Source organism: Cucumis melo, chromosome 6 (assembly GCF_025177605.1).
Source record: "Cucumis melo cultivar AY chromosome 6, USDA_Cmelo_AY_1.0, whole genome shotgun sequence".
Classification (NCBI taxonomy): Eukaryota; Viridiplantae; Streptophyta; class Magnoliopsida; order Cucurbitales; family Cucurbitaceae; genus Cucumis; species Cucumis melo.
In genome coordinates, this window is record NC_066862.1 from 30,029,043 (window position 1) to 30,049,716 (window position 20,674).

Here is a 20,674-nt window from a genome sequence, read left to right on the forward strand (position 1 = left end):
CAATTAACCAACTTTTCCGTCAATTAGAGCACATAGATGACCATGATGTTGCAAGTTCAAGCCTTGGTGACGGTTATTTTCAAATATTTTCTATATCCCCCCATTTCTCATAAATCCATAATGAATTCACTATTTTCTCTCAAATAAACCCTAAATTCTCCCAAAACTCTCTTCAACTTCATAAATTACTCCTCCATTCTGCCTTTTTTTTTTTTTTGTTCTCTCAATTAATTTCCAAAATTATTATTTTTTTATTGAGAGCTAATCACCAAGAGGTCAGTGTGCTTAGGGTTTTTCAATTCTTGGAGAATTCTTCTTTTATTTTTTCTTATTAATCAGATATGATCAAATATTTGAATTTCTTGTAGTTTTTGTTGAATCCCCAATTTTTTTGTATGAAAAATAATTCCTTCTTTCAATTACAAGCATTCTTGTCAATTTAATTCTTGATATTGTTATTGATTCACCATTTTGTATGCAAGATACTTTGGGTATGAAAAACTAATGCAAGATTAATTTGATTACCTTTGTCTACACAAAAACTCAATCTAATTCTTGATTGCAACATGTCAAATCTTAAAATTGATTAATACTAGATGAATCTCCCTCAATTTTCGAGTTTGATTGCATCAATTTTAATGTACACGATTAAATCCAATTAATTCATTGATTGCAAATTGTTTCCAAAGATTAGACTTTAGTTGTTATTGCAAGAATATACAATAAATGTTTGAGGTGATTGTCTCTTTTCTTGAAATCTTAACTAAAATTCTTACAAGATCATGCAAGAATTTTGATCAATAACCCCTTCTAATTGAGCAAAAATTATTTCATATTCCTCTTAATTCAATGATAAGAATTGATTAGTGCCCTTTGCCTATTCCCTCATTTTTCTTATAAGAGTTCAATTTCTACTTCTTTTTTTTTTTTTGTGAATTGAGTTTACATCCTAAATCACTCTTTAAGTCTTGGTTCTACTTGATTTTCCCATACTCTTCAATACTTTTCTTTTGCTACTAAAGAAAATTCTAAACCCATGAAGAAATCCAAAACAAATATATTAATTATTTTTCGATGATGGCCATTGCAAATCAAAAAAATTATCACTTGATGGATCTTGTCCATCAAGAAAACTTAGCTATCTGGATGGGCATTGCCCGTCAACTAATATATTATCCATGATGTTTATTGTCCATCGAAAAATAGTTTTCTTGACGTTTGTGGTCCATCAACGAAACTAAGGGAACTTTGCCCATCAAGGAAATTAATAATCCACATTTTTTACGATTAATTGTATTTTTTTAATCAAATGTAGGAACTTTTCTTGACGTACATGACCGTCAAGATAAATATTATATCAAGAAAAATATTTTTCTTGATGGACCTTTACCATGACCATCAAGAAATACAATTTTGCGTGCATCAAGAAAGATCAAATTTGTAGTAGTGTGTGTACATTACATATTTATCTAACGTTGGATCCTGATTTGAAAATAACATCAACTTACAGTAACATATTGAATTGCACATCATCTTATTGATTTGGTTAAAAGTCAAGAAAATATGCTTCAACAAAATCTTCAAAAAACTACCTTGAAATTTTTAGTTGAGCAAGCAACCTCGTCATCTATAGCTCTCATTATCTTTAAAAAAAAAATGGTTTTATACCTTAAAGGGTTGTTTTCTCCCTTTTAGCCTCAATTTTTTTTTTATAACAATTGCAAGATCGTCGATGGAAAAATTAGAAGAGTAGTGGAATACTCTTTATCTGGCCCAAGGTTTTCATGGTTCCACAACTACAAGCATGTGGAGCGGTAGCAACACACTTTATCATGAAAAGGTTTTTCTTTCTCAACCAAGACCTCAATATTTTCATCAATGGTACATATTTCTAAATTAGAGAGAAGCAAATAGGGAAATTTTCTTTAAATTTAGAAAAGGTAGGTTCAAAATTCCTTTCTTTTTAAGGCTTTTATACAAGTATCTCCCTCCCACATGGTCACATTGTGTTAAACTTTGAATAATAATAACAATATGGGAAGATTGTTTGAAATAGCTTTTAACAAGTTTTGTCTCGTAAAACTAGGATGTTTTTTAAAAATCCTTTAAACCTCTTTTGTCCATTTGTTTTGATTTTTTCAGTGCGATTGTTGTTTTGGATTTTGTCAGTCTAACATTAAATCGAGATTCTACTATTACTTAAATGGTAGCGGAAAGCAATAATCAATGGTACTTGATAATCTCGGTTCATCTTGACCAAAATTGTACTAAGAAAGCTTAAAATTTTGATAATTTTAGACTTTCTCGGTACAATTTTATGTGATCAAATCTTTTATTAAGTCTCAAACATATTAATTTTATCTGATCAACCAGAGCTTTTACTAACTCAAATTTTCTATTATAATCTTGTCAAATTTTTTGTTATAATCTTCCCAAATTTATAATAAAATTGTTGTCGTAAATAAGACTTCAATGACAATCTTATCAACATAATTATGGAATAGATAAATTAGAACAAAATATTCGAGGAATTGTGTTTAAAAAATTAATATAAAAAATCAGATCGAAAATTAGTTAAAATTCGATATGAGATTGAGAAAGATTAGTCATTTGAAAATTTGGCATAAATCCATGTCTTCAAAATTTTCAGATAAAAAATGTAATTTAAGATATGAGTATATTTGAAAAATTGTTAACCTTATAGATCTCGATCTAATATCTAGCTAGATACACTAAAAAATCCAAAACAATGATCAATTTTAATATTTTAGAAAAATGTCTTCAGGCGATCTCAAATAGGGGTGTAAACGGGTAGAGTTGGGTTTAGTTGGGAGACATTCTCAACCCAACCCATATTTTCGGGTTGGTTGGGTCCGAATAACCTTAATTAAGTTTCCAACCCAACCCGTAAAATATGGGTTGGGTTGGGTTGTCGAGTTGTATTTTTTTTTTCGTTTCTAAATTTTAATGTTTTTAAATAGAAATCATCAACCTTATATAAATCGAAAAAAATCTAAGAACTCAAGATGTTTCTTTTATCAAATATATATTTATTTATTATATTAATTCGGGTTGGGTTGGGTTGACCCGAATTTTTCAACCCTCCTACAATCCAACCCAACTCGGAAAAAAATAGAAATTTTCAATCCAATCAACTCAATTCACATTTTAAACTAATCCACCATGGATTGGATAGTCTGGGTTATCGGGTTGAATCTTACACCCTAGTCCAGAGAGAAAAAAGGTATTTAAACTGATTTTTTTGAAAAATTGTGCTAGTTATACTAAGACAAAACCTATTGAAAACTATTTCCTACCATTTTCCTAACAATATGCATGTGGAGGAGAGTGGGTAACAATTCAGCAATCATTCATACTTCTATCAAGAAAAGATTCCCCTTTCTTAACCACAAATCCATGTTATACTCAATTAGCTACACTGAATTTCCTCCTCTCCCCTCAACCAACCACGATGCCACACTTCAGCCGCGTGGCAGTGATCGGCGCCGGCGCGGGTGGCCTCGTCTCAGCCCGGGAACTTTCCCGGGAAGGCCACCATGTGGTTGTATTCGAACGGAATACTCAAATTGGAGGGACCTGGGTATATTCGCCGAAAATTGAATCCGACCCACTTGGAGTCGACCCGGATCGGACCCGAATCCATAGCAGCCTCTTCAAATCTCTACGAACCAATATACCAAGAGAACTCATGGGGGTCCGGGATTTCCCGTTTGTTCCTCGAGAAGGGGAGGATCGAGATCCGAGGCGATTTCCAAGTCATACGGAGGTTCTGAAGTATTTGGAAGATTTCGCTAATGAGTTTGGGGTTTATAAATTTGTGAGATTTGGAACTGAAGTTGTGTTTGCTGGTTTGGAGGAGAACGGGAAATGGAGGATTGAATTTAGATGTGAAAATGGGGACGTTGATTATGAGATTTTTGATGCTGTGGTTGTTTGTGTTGGGCTTTATTCGCAGCCTCGAGTAGCAGAGATTCCTGGTAGGAAGCTTCTCTTTACTTCAATTCAATCCAGGGAGAAGATAATGAGAGTTCTGTACACCTTGGATTCGATTAACTACTGTTCGGATATAGTTTGTCCATTCATTTCAATTTTTGCTGGTTTTGTATAGTTGATTGTGTAAGAGTAGAAGCATAAGGAAAATAATAAAAACTATAACTATTATGTTCCGAATATGGTGCTCAAGGCGTCATGAACTTGTCATTTAGAATAACTCGGAATATTACTAACATGTGAATGCAACACTTCACAAGGCTCAGCAAACACTCCAATATCTAAGTAATTGTATAGAAAAGGAAAAGAATTGGTGGAAAAATTATGTGTTTTTTCTTTTTTCTTTTTTCTTATTGAACTTATAACGAAACCATATGAATACAAAGTTGATTGAGATGGGAAATTTAGTTGATAAATGTGCAACTTCAAATGTGTAGTTTACACCAACTTAAGCAGTTAGTGGGCCAAACAGTCCCCTTTATGTTGTCTTGTGTCTGTCTATTTCTCTCTCTCTCTCGGGATAAGGGATTTACATGTGCATTATCTTCTTATGACGAAACAACCTTTTCAGGGATTGATAGATGGCCTGGCGAGCAAGTGCATAGTCACAATTATCGTGATCCCGAACGATTTCGGGGTAAGGTATATTTACACGTTCTGCATATTCTATGTCAACTTATATGACACCAAGGGTCTGTATGTGTTAGGGAGGGTCAAATTTTCTGTTTCTAAACTCAGTTGTGTACATTTTAATTTTTGTTTTTCAAGAAGTTTTTCCATTCACATGATGAAACAAACATGGATTGGCCTCGGTTGTATAACTTTTTTTCTTTTGGGGTAGGTTGTTGTCTTGATAGGTTATTCTTCGAGTGGTACAGACATTTCTCTGGAGCTCATTGGGGTTGCCAAAGAAATTCATATTGTTTGGAGATCGCCTAAAACAGAGCTTTTGGACAGAGAATCAGTTATTAGTAATGTTTCTTTTCATCCAATGGTATAAGTTAGCATCGGAGGGAATATCTTTTTTTGAATGAGGTCTTTAAGGTCCTAATATTTACTTATAAACTGCAGATCGAAAGTGTCTGTAAAGATGGGACAGTGGTCTTTCAAGACGGGTGTGTTGTTTTGGCTGATGTAATTTTGCATTGCACTGGGTAAGCTGCAGTAAATTGCTTTTAAACTTTCAATGTAGGTAGAAGTAGATGAGAAATACAATATCTATCATAGCAATGATAGTCATTAGACAACATGTAGATTGAAATCTTGTAATGAGAACCAAAAAGAGTAGCTCAATTAGCATACAATCAATTAAATCTTGTAACGAGGGGAATAAACAACAAAGCTTATACTTCTAATGAGGAGAAAACTGGTAAATACATTTCTGTAGGATTCCTTATCTACAAGCTTCAAAACTAATTTGGTGCAAATATCAAATAAATTAGAGTTTAAATAATCTCGCCTTGAGCCTTTGGGTTGATGGTGATTAAATATGGTAGAGGGGGAAGAAGCCTTGTGTTCTAGTACTAATAATATCATTTCCTCTCTATTGATTTTTACTTGTTCGGCCTTCTACAAATTTCTAAGCCTACAAGTGAGGTGAAGGGTTGAAGCTTATATCTTGTAACATACTGAATATCAACTTAAACTTCTCTGAGGTAAAAACCTAAAGTTGGAGGTTGAAAAACTGGAATCTCACTGAAACATTGCTTTGGTCATTGATATTTACTTCTGACTTTATATTAAAAATCTGCAGTTGACAACATTTACATGCATGTTCTTGTTCAAGGTACAATTATCATTTCCCTTTCCTTGAAACCAATGGCAATGTTACAGTGGACGACAACCGTGTAGGACCTCTATACAAGCATGTCTTCCCCCCAGCATTGGCCCCGGGGCTTTCCTTTGTTGGATTACCATTTAAGGCAAGTGTCCGATTGTGTCACAAACTTCGAGTCTGGTTTATGGTCAGAATAATTATTGTGCAATAACTATAATTTGCAGTGCAGGTTATTCCTTTTCCCTTGTTTGAGCTTCAAAGCAATTGGGTTGCTGGTGTTTTATCAAAAAGGATTGCACTTCCATCAAAAGAGGAAATGTTGGCAGATGTTAAAGCTTTTTATGAAGATCTTGAAGCCCTTGGCAAGCCCAAGCATCGGACCCATTTATTGGGTGATTATATGATGGTATGTTTTATGCTTAATAATCACAAGCCTGAATGATTATTTTCTGAGGTTCTCATCACCATTAACACAAGGTCTTGTGACAAACATCCACATGAATACTTGTCTGTACTTCAAGGATATTTTGAAACATTTGTGCAAGTTTTAGGTAATATCCTAACTTTTGAAAGCAAAGGAGTAAAAAGTTTAAGGATATTTGTAGTAAGTCAACCAAAATATTGGTCAAAAAGGAAAACAATTACCACCTATCTGCATATTAACCTACTGGTGGTTTGTTAGTGTTAGAGCCTAACCCAAGTGAATTTGGTAAAGCTTTCGATTCGAATCCCATATCAAAAACTTGGGCCAGTTTGATTATAGTGTTTTTTTTTTCTTTTTTGATTTTGCAAATCAAGATTATGAGCACTATTTCTACCTATGTATTTATTTGTTTTGTTTCACTCTATCCGATGAAAGAAGGCGGGCCCACACCTTGTTCATTGAATATATGAAGTTTGTACCTTTTCTTATATATTTGTATGGGTGTTATAATGCAGCCTACCTATTGTAATTGGCTTGCAACAACTTGTGGTTGTCCTCCCTATGAAGAATGGAGAAAGAAAATGAACATTTCTGTTCATCTTTATAGAATGCCAAATCTCAAGACATACCGTGATGATTGGCACGATGATGAGTTGATTCATCAAGCTTACGAGGAATTTAGTAAAGTATAATACAAATGTAAAATGTCAAAACCACTCAAATTTGAATGTTTCATAAGATTTGTTCCATATGTGTACATTTACATATTTATGTGTTATTGATTCTTCCTCCTCGTTACAAATATTGGATCTTGATTTGAAATAATATTTACTTTATAGCACTACATTGAATTGCCCATTTCGGTGATTGATTATAAATCACAATTTGGGTTGGGTTTAAAGAGCCCTTCAACCTAACTCAATCCATAAACACTCCTGTATTAGATAGAAGGGTCATATTTGTAGAAGTGTTCTCTTTATTCAAAAGGAGGAATTGATTAAAAACAACAATATGATATAATACAACTTGCACGTGGAATAGTCAGCAATACAGCATTTAAAAATTAAATCTTTATCATACTTCAACAAAAACAAATTGATTTCCTTTTTCAATCACAAGATTCCCTGCAAAGAACAAATCCATGTTATTTGTCAATTTTGGTCATTGGTAGTTGGTACCCTGAGTTTCCTCCCCTCAGCTCAACCAACGACGATGCAACACTCCCGCCGCGTGGCAGTGATCGGCGCCGGTGGCGCCGGCCTCATCTCGGCCCGGGAACTTTCCCGGGAGGGCCACCAAGTTGTGGTATTCGAACGGAATAATCAAATCGGAGGGGTCTGGGTATATTCGCCCGAAATTGAATCCGACCCACTTGGACTCGACCCGAATCGGACCCGAATTCATAGCAGCCTCTACAAATCTCTACGAACCAATATACCAAGAGAACTCATGGGGGTCCGGGATTTCCCGTTTGTTCCTCGAGAAGGGGAGGATCGAGATCCGAGGCGATTTCCAAGTCATAAGGAGGTTCTAAAGTATTTGGAAGATTTCGCTAATGAATTTGGGATTTGTAAATTGGTGAGATTTAGAACTGAGGTGGTGTTTGCTGGTATGGAGAAGCTTGGGGAATGGAGGGTTGAATTCCGATGTGAAAATGGGGATGTTGATTATGACATTTTTGATGCTGTAGTTGTTTGTGTTGGGAATTTTTCGCAGCCTCGAATAGCAGAGATTCCCGGTAAATTAACGCATGAAAATTTTCTTTTACTTTCCTTTAGACAATTTTGTTCTTTGACCAATACTGTGCTCATAGCTCAAGCTGTCATGAACTTGTCTTTCTTTAACTTGTGAATGTACCGCTTCAACTACAGCACTCAAGTTACTATTTTTTTTTTTTTTGTTAATAAGTTTTTGTTTGGAGGTAAAGTTTCTCGATAGTCGTGGAAGATAAATTAAAAGGAAAAGAGGGGTTTTTTCCATAAATAAAAATAATAGATGGTAAAGTTACTCAATAAATGTGCAATAGAAACACGACGCATATATGTTGTCTTGTGTCTCAAGGAGCACTTCGAGCGTGTTTGGACATTTATAATGAAATTGGAATACATACTAATGTAATTCAAAATTAATATCTGGATTGAACGTTTTGAGCATGAATTGTAATATTAAACTCATTTCGTTTTGGCAATTTTCAATTAAAGCTTTTCAAATAGTCCCATCACACAATGACTTTGCGACGAGAGCTATTTTCTCTCTCCGAGCATGAGAGGTTGACTTGTTGCATTATCTTTCAATGACAAATAAATCTTTTTAGGGATTGAAGGATGGCCTGGGGAACAAGTTCATAGTCACAATTATCGTGACCCCGAACCATTTCGCGGTAAGGTACATTCAGAATGCTCTATATATTCTATGTCAACTTGCATGAAATTAAGGGTACTGTAGGTGTTCAGGAGGGTAATATTTTCTGATTCTAAACTCCGTTGTGTACATTTTAATTTTTGTATTTCAAGAAGTTCTTCCATGGATTGGCCTCAGTTGTATACTTCGTTTTTTCCTTTTGGGATAGGTTGTTGTGTTGATAGGTTATGCTTCGAGTGGTGGGGACATTTCTCAGGAGCTCATTGGGGTTGCCAAAGAAATTCATATTGCTTGCAGATCAGCTAAAACAGAGCCTTTGGACGAAGAATCAATTATTAGTAACGTGTCATTTCATCCAATGGTATAATGGAGCATTGAAGAGGATTTCTATATTTGAATGAGTTTTTTATGGTCCTAATATTTACTTAAAAACTGCAGATAGAAAGTGTCCGTAAAGATGGAACGGTAGTCTTTCAAGACGGTTGCATCGTTTCGGCTGACGTTATTTTGCATTGTACTGGGTATTCTACTGTAGATTGTTTTGAGCTTTCTTTGTAGGTAGAAGCTGATGAAAAGACATTATTTATCAAAGAAATAATATCTTTAGACAACATGTAAATTGAAATCTTTTAATGAGGGGAATAAAGATAAACAGCAGAGCTTAAACTTCTACTGATTACAAAGACTGCTAAATGCATTTTTGTAAGGATTCCTTCCCTACAAGTTTGAAACTAAGTTGGGACAGTTCAAATAATTAGCCGTTTTTTCTAAGGAAGGAGAAAGGCTTAATCTTTTCAGTTGATTGACAAGTTAACACATTATGTAAACGAAAGGCTTCTTGTACTTGAGCCTCAATTATGTCATTTCTTCTCCATCTAGTATTGATTTCTACTTGTTCGGTCTTTTACGAATTTTCAAGTTCATAGGTGAAGGTGAGTGTTGAAGTGTTGATAGTTATCTTAAGAATTGCAGGTAATTGACAACATTTACATGTATGTTCTTGTTGAAGGTACAAATATAATTTCCCGTTTCTTGAAACCAATGGCACTGTTACGGTGGACGACAACCGTGTAGGACCTCTTTTCAAGCATGTCTTCCCCCCAGCACTGGCCCCAGGGCTTTCCTTCGTTGGATTACCATTTAAGGCAAGTGTCCGATTGTGCTACGACCTTCGAGTTTGGTTTACCGATAGAATAATGTATGGTGCTATAAGCCTATAATTTGTACTGCAGGTTGTTCCTTTTGTCATATCTCAGCTTCAAAGCAATTGGATTGCTGGTGTTTTATCAAACAGGATTGCACTTCCATCGAAAGAGGAAATGTTGGCAGATGTTAAAGCTTTTTACGAAGAACTCGAAGCTCTTGGCAAGCCCAAGCATCGGACCCATAAATTGGGTGGTTATATGGTATGTTTATATACAAAACCATAAATTTAACCAAATATTTGTGGCTCGGTTTGGTTTTGGGTTAAAATATAAAATGTGGAATTTGAACATGAGTCTAAAAGGGTTCAGGAGACACTTTTTCCATTAGGATTAACTTTTATTATTGGCATTATCTCATATTTTATATATATTGTACAAAGAAGAGATAGTTGAAAATATAGCAATTAGATTCAAAACAATTAAGTGTATAGCAACATTTTAAAGAAAATTTAAATATGGCGAAATTTGTCCAAGTCTATCAACGATAAACCATGTTGCAAATATTGATTTATCGCTTATTAACTTTATAGTTTATCACTATATATACATCAAGTTTGTTGCAATTTTTTTGCTATATTTGCTAAACTATAAGAGTCAATCAACGATAGAAGTTTATCGCTGATAAATTTTGCTATATTTATAATTTTTTAAAAACGTTTCTATATATTTAATTATTATTCCTAAAATTGTTACCCACTATAATTACTCTATAAAGAACATAAAATTAAGGGGGCTTGAATTTTGCATGGACCTATACTAAATCCACCGGTGCATAAGATCTAATGCAACTATGATTTATGATAGTACATAAATCTATTGTTGGGGAAACAACGGCCTACCAAACTAAGTTACATGTATAGACATCAAGTTTGTACTTTTGCTTATATTTTGAATGAATGTTGTAATTGCAGCCTGCCTACTGTAACTGGCTTGCAGCAACGTGTGGTTGTCCTCCCTATGAAGAATGGAGAAAGGAAATGTTTGTTGCTACTGATGTTAATAGAATGGTCAATCTTGAGTCATACCGTGATGATTGGCACGACGATGAGTTGATTCATCAAGCTTACGAAGAATTTAGCAAGTATACTACGAATGAAATAAGTCAAAACCACTCAAATTAGAATGTTTCATAAGTTTTGTTCTATACATTTTGTACATTACACAATCATGTGTGTTGATCGTCCCTCTCTTGATTATAAATGTTGGATCTTGATTTATAAATGAAAATGAAAATAATATTAGACCAGATTATGACACAACATTGAATTGTCCATTTTAGTTCTTCGTTAAAAACACATTTACTTTCAAAATATGTTGCAATAAAAGCTTAAAAACTACTTTACTCAGAATTATTTATTCAAACAAATAATCTCAAGCATTTATGTAAAATTTGGTATCCGAAAATTTCTTTGATTTAGCTCAAAAATTGTTTGTTATTGGAGTTACGACTAAAATATATCAATTTTATCCTATTTACCTATTTACTCCAAGAAATTTTGGAAACGTACGTTAAATCAATTTTATCCTATTTACTCCAAGAGATTTTGAAAACGTACGTTCCAAACACTCCCTTACTGTTTACTATACCATGTTTAGAAATATGGCTATTCTAAATCTCCAGAAAGCTTATAACATATTGTAGAAGCAGAACTTGAAAAAACATTCTTCTTAATGTGAACATACAATATATGAACATGTAAAAATTAATTTCTCATGATCCTCTAATGTTATTGTAGTATCCATCTTAGAAACAATATAACTTCTTTCCAACTAGTTTATCCTTGATGGCTTTGTTTAATTTTCTATGGTTATAGTTAATGCATACCCTCTCCAACCCTACTTTCCAAATTGGTATGAATTCATTATTTGAATTGGCACTATGGTCATACTCAGCTTGATAGTGTCAGATATTGGATTCCCGTCCAATTTTTCCTACTTTTTTTTTATTATTATTATTATTATTTATTGATATGGTACTTATACGCAGAATCAAGTTATTACAATTTAAAATGTGTATTTAGTATTTCAAAACCTAAACTAGAAAAAGCCCAAGAAACCTAATCAAACAGTTCATTGACTAAACACATAGACTTAGGCTTAAAACAACACCTTTCATGTATGATACTTAAGACTAGTTGTTGGTTACAAATAAAAAACGGACTGATTAAATTTTTTGTAAGAATATTGAATAGTTAGAATAAAGTAACCGTGAAACTGTGACCAATGTAATTATGTAGAAAACATATTGTGACATCCTAAAGAATTATGTTTGTTCTTCCTTCTTTGAGTCGCATAACTTTGTCATTAACCTTAGAAACCATTACAATGGTTTCCTTTGAAAGGTATAGTGTCAGACCAAACTACCCAACAACTAAACGAGTACAACTCTTCTTATAAAAAAGATAATCAACGCTAGCTAGTCCTTACTTTCCCAACAACTAAACGAGTACAACTCTTCTTATAATAAAGATAATCAATAGTCCTTACTTTCGTCAACCCCTTAGCCCTTACTTATTTGTCTACTTCTCTTCCATTAGCATCCAATGAAACCATTGCAGTTGCGGGCTTTGACTGTTTGGAATGTCATGATGCATTCTTCCTAAGTTAGAGGAACCGTGTAGCACAAAGTTCATAGTCCTTGCTTCCTAAAGGCCTATGTTTCTTACATCCCTTAATTTCCATTAGAATTCTGCTCTAAATATCAAAATTTTACTCGAAATTTTCTTATCCACAAATCATGGAAAACAAATAAAACAAAAGATAATTACATAAGTTTAGCCAAAAAAAAAAAAAAAAAAAGAGATGAACAAAGCTCTATAGCAATGAATAATATTGAACTAGCATCTTTCTGTTACTCTAAATCCAATTCTTTTACTCTCATACCAATCTTCTGCAGTGTTCCTTCAATGGCTATATCAACTGCATCTTTCTTTGTTCTTAAACCTAATGAACTTCCATGCTTTCTGTACATCACGCTAGGAATCAACTCTATCACTTTTTCTCTCATCCTTCTAATCCTCGCTTTTGGAATTCCCATCAACACATCCAAAATCTTTATCCCCTTGAACACCACATCTTCTTTTGGTATTGTCACTGCAAATTCCTCAAACTCCTCCTCTGGCAAGTGCCATTTGTACTGAGATTTCGCAGAGAGGTCCTCGAAAAACACTGGTATGCACCCTGCGAGGATCCCATCAAAAGTTGACCTCCGCGTCGGGATGTCTCCAGGTGGCTGCAAGCAGAAAGTTGCCTGCAACATTGGCCGGAAGTACCTAACAGGATCGTGCTCACATATTCCATTAGAGCAATCCACAACTTCACACAACTTTGAATATAGACTGGCATCCCTATTACTGCCATCGCGGGAGTTGGTCACATCATCGTCATCATTGGCACTCTGGCATTCCATCCGAATGCTTCGGCGGATATTGGGTGTGGCCGAGATGCCACCCCCACCAGCGAACAACATCAAAGTGGAACGTTTAGATCGCTTAACTCTCTGCAACCAGGACTCCAAGAATGCAAGATTGGGCGGGTGGAATGAAGTGGGATAAGGAATTGCTTGCTCCTGCCATGGCCAAGCTCTACCCTCGTATGTCAACACAGTGACATTGAAAAACTGAGGCAGTTCCAACAACGAAGTGCCCCAAATCGGCGGATCATTCTCCAATGGCTGAGAGAAATCCCAAGCCGGTCTCGCCATGACGAAGAAATGGTCATGGCCAAGACGGCGATTCCAAATTTCCGGCTGGTTCCGGCTAAGGAAATCAAAAAGCTCAAGGCCATGCTCAGCGCTGGAATTCACTTCGGGACCGTAGAGATATCTCAGGGCATCAATGGAGGTGTAATAAGGAAGATAAATGGCATCAGCGGAATTGGGATCAGAAGTTAAACAAGGATATTCAAGCATTCGGCGATGAAAAATGAGTTCAAGCATTGAAGAATCAGTCCTATACCAGCTATGAGATCGATTATAAGTCTTATGCCCAAGACCGTGATTGGCCAAATAAGGGCAAAAATCATCAAAAATAGGGTATTCAGAACAATTGGAAAGGAGATCAAGATTGAATCGAGAAGGGAGGTTTCTGATGTGAATCCAACGATCATCACAATGTTTTGAAATAATTTCAGGAGGGGAAATGTGCTGGGCGAATTTCAATTCAATGAAAAGGGAAAAGAAATAGAGATACAAGAAGAAAATGGGAATTGATTTGCAGGCCATGATATGGAAGTTAATTAAGCATAGAATAGTGAGTCAATTGAAAAGAAAAGGGAAAATTTTACCTTGAAATTGTGTTGAGAGGTTGAGGTTGAAGACGATCCGCCATTGTCGGTGGTGAAATCGATTCGTCTGCTCCACCCGATGCGCCGACGTCTGTTATAGATAGGCGCCACTTCTCTCTTTTTTCTCCCTCTCTTCCTAATAAAATTATTAATATTCCCTGACTTTCACAACATTATCATTATTATTATTATTACCATTACTACTATTACCAATGGGTTTTGAAAAACGTAAAAATATTTACTGCTCCTACAACGATTTTTAAAAATAAAAAAACTCACAAACTTACTGGGTAAAATAACAAAAGTACTTCTATAAATAAGCGATCACACATTATGAAAAACAATTTTGTACCAATCTAAACGATCTTGTACTCCAATCTAAACGATTTTCTATCCAATTTAAATGATCTTGTATCTCAATCTAAACAATCTTCTACCTTAGTCTAAACAATTTTGTAACCCAGTCTAAATGATCTTGTATCCTTATATACCAGTCTAAATGATCTTGTGTCGTTGTATCTAACCTAAACTATTGTGTACCCTTGTACCTACTACCTAGTCTAAATGATCTTATGCCAAAGCTAAATAATCTATTAATGATAATGGTCTATCTTTGTCTTTTTGGGATAGACAATACGATCGTTTAGATCATGTACTAATATTGTCTAAATTTTGGACCAATAAGGAAACAAATAAAATGAGAGATGGAAAATAAAAAAGAAAATTTTTGGAAGAGTGAAGGAAGAAATTGGTAAATATTTACATAAGAATAATCGTAATATTGTAAGAAGAAGAACAAGTAATAATATGAAGAAATTAATAATACGAGGAGGAAATGAATAAATCGCAAAAAAAAAGAAAAAAAAAAGTGAAATTCGTTAACATTATTTGAAGGCAAAAACCTGAAATTTATGAAAATATCATGAGTTGTTTTATTCTAATGTTTTGTTATATTTATGAAAATTAACTTATTGTTTATTTTCGTTGTTATTATTATTATTACTATTACTATTTCTACTATTTAGTTTTTTAATACAATAATCGAAGTATCATAAATCAAATCTCGACCAAGAAAGAAAAAGATGGAAGATTGAAGAAATTTTTAATACGCAAATCTTTTATACTACTTTTATTTATTACTTGCATTTAAGAATTATGTAGGTCATGTAATGAATATTTAATAATGGAGGTAATATGTAATCAACTAGGAAATTTTCATTAAACCTCAAGTGTAAGTTAAAATTTTGGTTTCTATAACAAGAGATGCAATCATGAATTGGGTAATTGGTTATGAATTTTTAAAATTGCATAGGTTAAAAATTATTTTTTATTCACACATTTAGAACAATTTTAAAAATAAAAAAAATTCATAAATATAAAAAATGTCCCATCAACACTTGATTAATTGATATTAGCGTTTAATATATTTATTACGCGATTTTAAAAAAAAATAAAATCTATTTTTTTATTTGGTACACGATCTTAAACCAACTAACAATTTGAAAAATAATAAAAGAAAAAGACGATAGAAAGGAAAAGAAAAATTGAGAAAAAAGGAAGATGAAAAAGAAGGGCAAACTTGGAATATTAAAAAAAATGACAGACTTTATGAGACCAAAAATATTTTTGTATTTTTAATATTTATGAAAATTTTCCATTTTTCTCCTATCTTTTTTAACATCAAACATAGATTATATTAAATATTTTTAAAAAATTAGTTTTCATTTTAAATTATGGGTATAGATGTTGTTGCTAAATTTGTCCATTAAATTAGTTAAAACATAGTGTCATATATTCTGTTTAAACATTTTATGAAATATGGTATTAAATCTAGTGGGCTACATATGGGCCTTAATGTTGAGTATGTTTTTCCTTTAGCTTTCTTCTTATATGAGCTTGAGGTCTTGCATCATTGGGTAAATGGCCTCAAATGAACAAGATGGAGATTAACTCATACATTAACTAAACTTTATTTAATATATTTTCAATCACTTTTTTTTCTTAAAAGATAAAACAATTATCTATTGATATTACTTTTTGGTATGAAAATTGTGCCGATGAGATCAAACCCTCCACACCTCCAAAATATAAGATCATTCTAATTATCACTAGACTAAACTCACCTTAGCTATTGATATTGTTTCTTACTATTAGAAAGAAGTTTAATATATTAAAATCACTTAGTTGTCATCACAATTTTATTTGTTAGTATCACAGGTCAGACCCTTCTTTTTTAGGAGTCAGAAATCCATATGAACACGTGGTCTCATTGATAAGGATATATTTGTATTCCACTTCGAACCTCTTCCATCCTTTCTACATCTACAATATTGTTCAAAGAAAGCTAATATTCACTCCTCACTCCTAAAACGCAGTTGGAAGAAAAAAAAAAACCCGGGTTTTTGCAATTTCAGACATTCTTCAACTATCTTGATTTCATTTGAGTCCTCTCTAACTATCACAATGATAAGTGAAAGAGTCTCACTCCGCAGTAGCATCCTTCCTAAGTAGGAGCGAAGGAAGCAACACTTCCTTTTTCGATTGCCCACGTAGCCGTTGATAGGTCAAATAAGTCAATAGAGGTCATCCCTTGAATTCGATGTTGCCGATGCAAGAGTTCGAGGAAGAAAAGTCTATCCCAATACTAATCTATCTCGGAAGAGGTATGAAATATGCTATAAAGATAGGGTTAATAAATTAAAATCACTTAGTTGTCATGACAATTTTATTTATTAGTATCATAAAGACACTTGTTTTTTTTTTTAAAAAAAAATTGTTTTCGATATATGAGTAAAAGTTGAAATCTTGATATCGACATCAATATTTTTATCTTTGTCTGATTCTTAAATCCAAATTAAAATAGCTTACATCTACATCACAACTTATTACTAATATAATTGAATGTCAATTGAGATAAGCTATACGACATAGTATTATTCATATGCTAAAAATATCTTTACAATATTTTGTCATTAATCACATTTTCTAACCAAAAACAATTTCTTAAATCTGGTTTAATAACCCATTATTTTTGGAAACTAAATTAAAGGTACAATTTTTGCTTTCCAAATATAAGGCTTTGACTAATTGGCAAAGCAAGTGGAAAAATTTTGTAATCATAAATTGAGTACTCACTTTCCAAACATGTTCTTTTATTTGGTGGGTTTAACTCTTTTTATAGAAAGTGGACAAAAGCCTCCTTCAAATGTAGTATTTGTTTCTTACTATTGAAAAATCACTTTTATGCCAAACACAAAGGTCCTTTCTCCCCTCTCCCTCTCTCTCCTCCTTTATTTATTTATTTTATTATTATTATTATTTTTATTTTGGTTCGGTTTGGTCAAATGATATAGCTGGCAATCTTATAATTGATTATTAACATTGGTCTAAAGAGAAGTTAGATTTTAAATTTATATTAAAACAAAACATGTCACTCAAGTAAGCATTATGAGGAAAATAGTGTTTATTTTCCACCCATATAAGATTCATTCACATATATCTCCCTTTTCTATACACCAAAACTTTGCTTCAAGATAGAATATATGCTTGGCACTTTAATAGAGTGGGGTTGCTTCTTTCTACGCACAAAAATGACATCGAGAAAATGTATATGTATATGTTGTCTGTTGATGCTTAATTCAAACATCAACAACGTAGCTAGTTTATCTCGAAGTCACCTTTTTTAGCATTAGCATATTTTTTTATTGAAAAGCTCTCAATGCACAAAAATATTACTCAACCAAATCGTTCTTATCGGTCTCGATAACACGAAAAGCCAACCGTAAAAAGTAGTAGTCCAACAATAAGATGCACCAACCAAAAAAAAAAAAAAAAGAAGTATGTTCAATTAAAGAATGACCCACGATATTACAACCTCGAAAAGAATAACATAGCTCCCTAACATTAAAATAGTTCAATCAAGAAGTCACCTCTAGTTAATCTAGGTGACTTCGAAGTAATTCTCATATGCCAAACATATATATACTCAACATGCTATATCACATTTGTTAAAAATCCAATAATGACAAACATCAGTAAGTTTTCATTACTTTATTTTTTTTTCTTTTGTTAAAAAGTTTAAAAACTATATATATATATAGTTTTAACCACTTTACATTTTATAATATTATAACTTTTCAAAATCAAAATAAGAATAGTTTAAATTTTTTTTATAGAATAAATAAAAATAAATTCTTGAAAAGTTAGTGATCAATAATTTTCCATTAAAAAACATTAAGGGGTCAATTTGTATCTTGGCATGGAGCATATGGAGTTTAGGGTATATAATGCAATATTCTCTTGTATCTAATTATTTGGCAACCTACGTGTGTATAATTGTCATTTTCAAAAGCTTTGGAATAATTTGTAATTAAGCAAATTGGGAAAATTTCTTAATCATAACATTGTGCCAAAAACTTCATTAAATCCCAATGTATATCACTCAAATGGTTGCAAGGTGAAACACGTTTTTTCTCGTCAAATTGAGTTCTCTTCTCTTTAACGGGAAATTGAATTATCTTCTCTTTCATTCTAATGATTGTTGTCTTGTATTGTTATATATTTTAGGTGCGATTTAAAGTATGAGTTTGGAATGATTTTTCAAAAATTCAAAGAAATTCAGCTATTATTAATTTGTCAATCGTGTTTTAAGAATTTTCAAGATCACTTTGATTTTATATTTTTCCATTTAGACTTAGCATTTCAAGTATATAGTAATGTTTTGTCATTTTATATGTAAATTAGATATGTGAACTTCTAAATGAGCAAAGTTTATTCAACTAAAATGAAGTTTGTGTTGTTGACTCGATTAAGGTTTAAGAGGTTCGATTCTTTCACTCTACAAATTATATATAAAAAAGGTAATTGATTAACAACTTTGAGAGACATTCAAATTTGGACAATAGTCATGTGCGCCACACATTAGCATGTTGGCTCACACACCAACACGATAGTTATTTTCTCTATTATTGCTATGCTTCTTACGTAGAGGTGAAAATTTAAAGAAATTTGAGCTTCTGATCCTAAAAATAAGAGTGTTGAATTATACCGACTTTACCAAATATTAACAAACTTATTAACGCAGTGGAAGATAAAAAGATTTTCTTACCTTATTTCGATCCCTTCATTAAAAACCATACAACTCTATCTATAATAAACTTTGATTAATGTTCGATAACAAACTCCCATCAACCCCATGATCATTCATTAATAAGACTCCAAGAGTTATTTTAAATTTATTTATATTTACAAATTCTTTTACAATATATTATCAATCACATTGGTTAATACTTTAACATGACGGTCATTGTTGCAACTATTTTCTATTATAATTTTTGTGACGATTATAATATAGTAAAATATTACGGTCTATTCACGATAAATTCTGAGAGTACGGAACATGTGATATTTTACTAAAATAGCCTTTGGTATTTGAAACAAAGGCCGCCAACCATTTTTTGTTTAAAAGGGAAGGGGGGGGGGGTGAGGGACGAGTGCCAGCTGTATAAGAGGGGGGGGGGGGGGAGTGCTGCGCCACATCCGTCCAATATTCTGTAGCCTGGGCCCACAAGACACGTGGCCACGTCACCCATTCCCCTTCATAGGTGTCGTCGACTCTGAACTTACAAAACTTACACCTACACGTGTAAGTTTCCTCTTCCTCTTCCCCCCCTCCCTCCCTGGGTCCCACACTTCTTTATTTTTTTCTTTTTAATGAAACAAACTCTTTTTTTTTCTTTTTTTCTTTTTTTAATTTTATAATTTAAATCTTTAACACCTCCCTCGTTTCTCTCAAGTCAATTATTTTTTTCTAAGTCGAATTAATACAAAAAAAATAATAATAATAATAATAATACTTTATTTATTATATATATATATTTATTTATTTTAATGTAAACAATCATATTTCGAAGTAACCAAAACCGTTACAATTAATTTTCTTTTTCTAATTCGAAAACCTTATTAAGATTCGTGGATTATGACATCTACCTAATCTCCCCTAATTAAATTCTCGTATTATTCACCTACCAAATTAACTTAATATTTAAAAACATAATACCTCTCTAAACTTTTCCACAAACTTATACAACTTGGAAGTTTGGAACCATCAATTTTGTGTCTTACCTAATGTATATAAATCAATTAATTATCTGAAGTTCTACCAAAATTTTAAATTAGGCAATAACAATTTTAGATGGGTTTTTACTTTAATAATTGAGAGATGCGATTAATGTTTTATATCTTACATATCTATATATTTATATTTATATTTTGTTTTTTTTTTTTTTTTCTTTTTGTAGTTAACTTTATTTTTATTGGTAACTGTTTAATGAGTCTAATTTCTCCTCTAAGGTATAGTTAATTCCTATTTATGAGGTAATAAATTAGAAAAATGAAAGTGAGAAAATTAAAAGGAAAAATTTTAATTGCAACATTTCATACCATATATATAGAAAAGGTTAAATTATAACTCTCATTGTTTCTAGATTCAAGTTTGATAAATGTAGTTGGTGCTATTCCTTATCTTTGTTCGTCTTAAATGCTTCTGAGGTGTTCTTAATTTACATTTTTAGTGAACAATGTTTTCTTAGTTTACTGTTCATGTAACAAATT

The 20,674-nt window shown here is 32.7% G+C and overlaps 3 protein-coding genes across 5 annotated transcripts; 2 read left to right on the forward strand and 1 right to left on the reverse strand.

Moving 5' to 3' along the window:
* The first annotated feature begins 3,261 nt into the window (after positions 1-3,261).
* LOC103490910 (flavin-containing monooxygenase FMO GS-OX-like 3) lies at positions 3,262-7,056 on the forward strand. Of its 2 annotated transcripts, XM_008450655.3 has the most exons (7): positions 3,262-3,998; positions 4,583-4,653; positions 4,853-5,005; positions 5,083-5,165; positions 5,798-5,933; positions 6,018-6,194; positions 6,728-7,056. In XM_008450655.3, the coding sequence occupies exons 1-7, from the start codon at positions 3,473-3,475 to the stop codon at positions 6,902-6,904; spliced, it is 1,323 nt and encodes a 440-aa protein (XP_008448877.1). In that variant the 5' UTR covers positions 3,262-3,472; the 3' UTR covers positions 6,905-7,056. The 2 variants fall into 2 exon arrangements, with proteins under 2 accessions (XP_008448877.1, XP_008448878.1); XM_008450656.3 differs by lacking the exon at positions 6,728-7,056 and having other exon boundaries at positions 3,294-3,998; positions 6,013-6,194.
* Positions 7,057-7,153: 97 nt separating this feature from the next.
* LOC103490914 (flavin-containing monooxygenase FMO GS-OX-like 3) lies at positions 7,154-11,024 on the forward strand. Of its 2 annotated transcripts, none has more exons than XM_051086490.1 (7): positions 7,154-7,950; positions 8,527-8,597; positions 8,782-8,934; positions 9,012-9,094; positions 9,583-9,718; positions 9,806-9,979; positions 10,690-11,024. In XM_051086490.1, the coding sequence occupies exons 1-7, from the start codon at positions 7,425-7,427 to the stop codon at positions 10,897-10,899; spliced, it is 1,353 nt and encodes a 450-aa protein (XP_050942447.1). In that variant the 5' UTR covers positions 7,154-7,424; the 3' UTR covers positions 10,900-11,024. The 2 variants fall into 2 exon arrangements, with proteins under 2 accessions (XP_050942447.1, XP_008448884.1); XM_008450662.3 differs by having other exon boundaries at positions 7,176-7,950; positions 8,536-8,597.
* A 1,326-nt stretch (positions 11,025-12,350) lies between these two features.
* Positions 12,351-14,200, reverse strand: LOC103490915 (probable xyloglucan galactosyltransferase GT19). Its single transcript, XM_008450663.3, has one exon. The coding sequence runs from the start codon at positions 13,998-14,000 to the stop codon at positions 12,630-12,632; it is 1,371 nt and encodes a 456-aa protein (XP_008448885.1). The 5' UTR covers positions 14,001-14,200; the 3' UTR covers positions 12,351-12,629.
* Positions 14,201-20,674: the final 6,474 nt, after the last annotated feature.